This window comes from Lactuca serriola, chromosome 3 (assembly GCF_051521515.1).
Source record: "Lactuca serriola cultivar US96UC23 chromosome 3, Lser_US96UC23_V15, whole genome shotgun sequence".
In the NCBI taxonomy this organism is placed as follows: domain Eukaryota; kingdom Viridiplantae; phylum Streptophyta; class Magnoliopsida; order Asterales; family Asteraceae; genus Lactuca; species Lactuca serriola.
In genome coordinates, this window is record NC_136410.1 from 188,334,121 (window position 1) to 188,339,744 (window position 5,624).

The 5,624-nt window shown below is 29.7% G+C and overlaps 1 protein-coding gene across 1 annotated transcript; it reads right to left on the reverse strand.

The window, feature by feature from the left end:
- Window positions 1-3,066: 3,066 nt before the first annotated feature.
- Window positions 3,067-5,189, reverse strand: LOC145095932 (uncharacterized). The gene is made up of 2 exons (XM_079033737.1): window positions 4,118-5,189; window positions 3,067-3,854 (listed from the first exon to the last, which is right to left on the reverse strand). The coding sequence occupies exons 1-2, from the start codon at window positions 5,187-5,189 to the stop codon at window positions 3,067-3,069; spliced, it is 1,860 nt and encodes a 619-aa protein (XP_078889863.1).
- Window positions 5,190-5,624: the final 435 nt, after the last annotated feature.

Below are 5,624 nucleotides of genomic sequence, written 5' to 3' on the forward strand. Positions count from 1 at the left end.
TATATGTATTTTATATCTACAAAACGTGTTGGGTAAAATATGGGTAGATGAAATAGTTACTGTGTGATAACACGATGAAAGACATCAATGTTGACAGTGATCCAATCATCTAGTGGAGTATAGATGTCGACCACAGATACTAGACAGTCCAGTGGAACGCTAGCAGGCTCATAACCTGTAGGTGTTTTTGAACTAGGTGCTTGTTAGGTATTTTGAACTGAGTGTGTTCACTAGGTATTTTTGAGCTAAGTGTTTTCACTATTTATTTTTGAACTAAGTGTTCACTAGATGTTTTGGACTACGTGTTCACCAGTTGTAATCTATAAATCTTGGTAACGATGGACTTCGTACCTATTCCTTAGGATAATCCTTAAGAATAAATGAACGAGGAATAGTTGATTCTTAGGATAGATCCTTAAGAGTAAAGACGATAATGGGGATGGGTAATTAGGTTGATTAATTATTTGAAGATTAAACATAATAATTATATTATTGTGGGTTGAAAACTCTATGTACTCACCAGGTTTCCCAACCTGACCCACTCAGTTTATTTATATCACAGGTGTTGATATGAGTCACATTACACTGAGATATTAAGGAGATATAAATCACTAGTGATAATGAATGTAAGTTCTGTTTATGCTTATGTTTCTACATTGACGATTACACCCTAAATGTTTTAAAATGAATAAAAATATTTTTCTTCGGAAATGCATTGATAACGTATTTATCATGTTTTATTGGGAACAAATTTCGCAACATTTTTATTAAAAGAGGTACTCTGATTTTTATAAAACATAAACAAAATCGGTCTTTTCTGACCGTGAAAATGGGGATGTCACATTATTATTTACCAACTATTAAATAAATAAAAATTAAAGTTGTTCCTTTTTTATTTTGTCAAATGTGATAAAATAAGTAAGTGTTTATTATTCTTTAATAAATTAATTAAAAAATTTATTAATTAAAGGCTTTTGATTATTAAATAATTACGAAATAATAATAACTTGGGTTGTGATTTATTTATTTACAAGGAAAACTTTTGAGAAAAGTTCATAGTTGTCTCAAATAAAAAAATTGTCTTGTTAGGTCATTTGAGAATTATACTAGAAATTTGACAACTGTTTGGAACGTTCCCCTTTAACACGTATCATAATATTGTCCGCTTTGGGTTCCCGAAACGAAAACTTCCCATGGAGTTACTCATCCCTGAATTGCTCTCACCCTCACGGCTTTAATACACGTTGTGACATAGATGGTATCCACACCCCTTATATGGAATGCTTCGTTCTCCTTCCCAGCTAATGTGGGATCAGATACAACCTACCTTCACCTCCCATTATAGGGTTTGAAGTCCCTGTCGAACAAATCGACCCGTTCCCTAACTCTTATACCATTTGTAACGTCCCCATCTTGCATGTATCACAATATTGTCCGCTTTGGGCTCCCTGTACGATTCTGAATTGCTCTCATCCTGGCACGCTTAACTTCAGAGTTCTTATAGGATATGTTTCCCTCACCACTTTAAAACACGTTGTGACAGGGAAGGTATCCACGCCCTTTATAAGGAATGTTTTGTTCTCCTTCCTAGTCGATGAGGGATTAAGTACAACCCACCTTCTCATCAAGAGTAGCCCTAGTAGTCCCTACATGCCCTCTGTGTGTGTGTGTGTTGGGTACAACAACAGGAAGAATAAAGGTTTGCTTGATCAATGTGGAAGTTTTATGTAGATCATTCATTAAGATTATTTAATTTGATAATAAGTCTCAATTAGTGAAGTAGTATTCTAAAACATCCTATGATACAGAGCTTTTGTTAGCATTTGGGAGCTTCTAGTTTTTGACAAAACTCTCTAATTTAAACAAAAAAAATCGTTTGGCAATACGAGCATTTAGCTTTTACTTTGAAGAAAACGTTCCAAATCTAAAACATACTTCATATAGCGCTTAACAAAACACTACTGAGCTTTTGAAATCAATATTCATAATTTCCCTTAAATATATATATATATATATATATATATATATATATATATATATATATATATATATATTTAAACAGTTGTACATTTATGTAAATCCTCCTTAATAAATGAAGGTTTTTTTGCCACATGTCAATCTCTTATGAGTTTTGACACTTGTCATTTTGTGGTATTTTGAAATAAATATTATCCACTTGTCAATTTTTTGTTTGTTTCAATTTTTAAAATTAAAATCATATACTTATATATGTAAAGTATTAAATATCATATATATGATATTAAATTGTAATAAATACATTTCTTACTTTCTTATTTTAAAGTTTTACATTAAAAAATATTTAAAAAATATTTTTTGTTTACACTTTAATGTTTAATATTTTTTTTAAATGAACCCGTGTAATACACGGGGTTCACACCTAGTTTATATATTTCAAAAGTTTCCAGTTATTTTTGTCAAACACTCATATAACAAATTAAAACTACAGTTGCCAACTATTAGCTATCTGCTACACGTTACCAACTAAACGCTACCAACTACCCACTCTCCAATTCCAACTAACAACAATTTTGCCAAACACGTCCAAAATGTTGTTGATTTAATTAGATCAGTTAATTTGATAATAAGTCTCAATTGTTCTTCAATACGACCAATGCGTTGTTCATGCAATGATTAGATAATATTTTGTTTTTTGGTTGTCATTCTTGGTTGTTTTTAATATTGTGATAAAAGGTTATGTATTTGGGGTTGTAATGTTGTATCAAAATTGTTTGTAATCTAGAACCAAGTAAACGATATAACTAAATAAACCTGATCCTATATTGCACTCCGGCTTAAGAGGCATCAACGGAATAGACGAGTCAGGGCCGGTCCATTGTTTTTTACTACCCGGGGCGAGATAAAAAAATTATGCCCTTATATGTGTACCGTACAATAACAAAAACATAAAATGTAGTAATTTCTAATATAAAAAATGCAGTAATTTTTATAATCAAACAAATAATACAAACAAAATATACAAAAAGTCACCTAAAACGATGTCTTCGCGTATTTTTTGAAGCAAAAACATCTCTTATTTTACAATAATCAATATTTTTTAAAAAAATCACTTTCAATACTTAAAATTGCTAATCCATTCAATCTTTCTTGAGTCATGGTACTTCGGAGATACGATTTCAAAAGCTTCAATTTTGAAAAACTTCTTTCCGTGGAAGCAACCGTAACCGGCACCGTCAATAATATCCTATATGCAACCAACACATTAGGGAACATATCCATTCTTCTTGCATACTCCATTATTTGAATAGATGTCCAAGGACTTCGACTTTTGTATGCTTCATCCGGCAACATTTTCTGCAAAAGTTTTAACTCAATGAATAAACCATCTTCATCAATATCATAATCTTCACCATTTTTCAAATTGGACTCAATATTTAAACAACATTTCTTTAATTCATCATCAACTAAAGAAACTAATTTGGAACCATCAAACAAAAAACCAAATATCGATTCAAAATATTGCATTTGTTCAAATCTACTTTTCAATTGAACAAGAGCCATATCAACAAGAATAAAAAAGTAATCCATTTTAAACGCTTCTTGAGAAGATTGATGTTCTCTTTCAGTATTTGGAATTTCATCAAAATGTTGTTTTCTTTTTTGATTGCGTTTTTGAGGAATTTCGGGTTTAACTTTAACACTATTTGCTATTTCTTTTGCTTCACTAATAGCAAAGTCAAACCCATTTTCCCTATATCCTTCAAAATAATTAATTAACCCCTCTAAATTTTTTACAGCAACATCAAGAAGCATTTCTTTGGATTGTAACTTTTTGCTTATCAAATTAATTTTGTACAAAATATCATACCATATAACTAAACTTAAAATAAATTCAAAACTAGAAAATTCACCATTTACTAGTGAATCAGCATCTCTACACACTTGTCCATTATCACTTATTATAGATAGTTTTTTTAAAAGCTTTTCTTATTTGATAAAATTGTGTTTTTATTGCTTTAACACATTCAATATGACTTTCCCAACGAGTAGCTGATAATGATTTAAGTGTTAGATCATCAACAAACTCAAGTAAAACACTCCATCTTTTGGTTGAATTAGAAAAACATTATAAATATACCAAAAAAAGTTTTTGCCTTTTGGCAAGAATTTGTCATATCACACAAAACCAAATTTAAACTATGACATCCACAAGGCATATAAAAAGCTCTATTATTTATATCAAGCAATCGTTTTTTAACACCTTGGTGTTTATCTTTCATATTTGCCCCATTATCATACCCTTGACCACGAACATAATTAATATCCAAATCAAGAGATTTTGGGGCATCTTGTAAAACATTAAAAAGACCTAGACCGGATGTATCTTCTATAATTAAAAACTCTAAAAAAAACTCTTCAACTTTTAATGGAACACTTTCCAAATCTACACATCTTATAATCAAAGTCATTTGTTCTTGGTGACTAGCATCCAGAGTGCAATCAAGAATTACAGAAAAATATTTTGTCTTTTTGATTTTTTTTTTTATAATTGCACATTTTACCTCGGATGCTAACATTTCAATTAATTCATTTTGAATTTTATGACTAAGATAATGATTATGTGTTTCTTTGTCTTGAATCATTCGAAAATGTTCTTTCATTACCGGATCCCACTCCGCAATCGATTCAATTACACTTAAAAAATTGTCATTTGAGTTTTCATAATTTTTTTCATTTGTACCACGAAAAGCCAAATTATTTTTTGCTAAACATTTTACAACATAAATAATTCTAACCATAACTTCTTTCCAATGTTCGGTATCTTTTTTTATAATTTCTTGAATTTTTTTGTCAATTGTTTCGTTTTTGTTTAACCTAATTCGTGTTTCATTCCATGTTCTTAAATTATCCATATGATTGGAACTATTTTCATGTTGTTTTAATGTTTCACTAAGATGTTTCCAATCTTTAATTCCTTCGGTTGCCAAACTACTTTTAGTTCGAATGGTTTTAAACAACTTAAAACAAAAACAAAAAACTTTATCAAGTTCTTTTGAATACACTAACCATTTTCTATCAAAAGAATCATCATTTCTTAATTTCCGAATGAAAAAATCAAATGAAAAATGTCTACCAAGTGAATCTTTTGGAAAAATTGTGTTGGTATCAACTTCTCTATTTGGCCCTTTTTCTACTAGTAAATCTTTCATTTTTTAATCTAAATCATTCCATACTCTAGGATCAAAAATATTAAAATCACTTGGTTTATCTTTATCAAAAAAAATTATTTTTTTCAAAATCATTGGAAATATCAACTGAATCATTGGAAGTACTAGGTGGAACATTAAAATTATTAACCGGATCATTAGAATTTTGATTTCTAACAAAATATTTGTTCAAAGACCCTCTTAATTGATTAGCCTCTTCTTGTTCTTTTCTTTTTCGTCTTCTATTTTGAGCACCCGATGGTTGTTTTCGGGGAAACATATTTAAAAATCAGCAAATCTAGTTATAAAAGCTAAGCAAAAAAACAATCAACAATTCTAGTTATAAAAGCTAAACAAAGAAAGATACAACCTGGCCAAAGTTTTCGTCTTTATTTCCCACTTTGAAAATGCCGATAATCTGAAAATTAAAACATACAA

What these genes read in the sequence shown, in the direction of transcription:
- LOC145095932 (XM_079033737.1), bottom strand. Translation starts at nt 5,189, where the DNA reads ATGAAAGATTTACTAGTAGAAAAAGGGCCAAATAGAGAAGTTGATACC. An exon ending in AAAGGCAAAAACTTTTTTTG is followed by an intron (nt 3,855 to 4,117) that starts GTATATTTATAA and finishes TTTTAAGTTTAG; the next exon opens with TTATATGGTATGATATTTTG.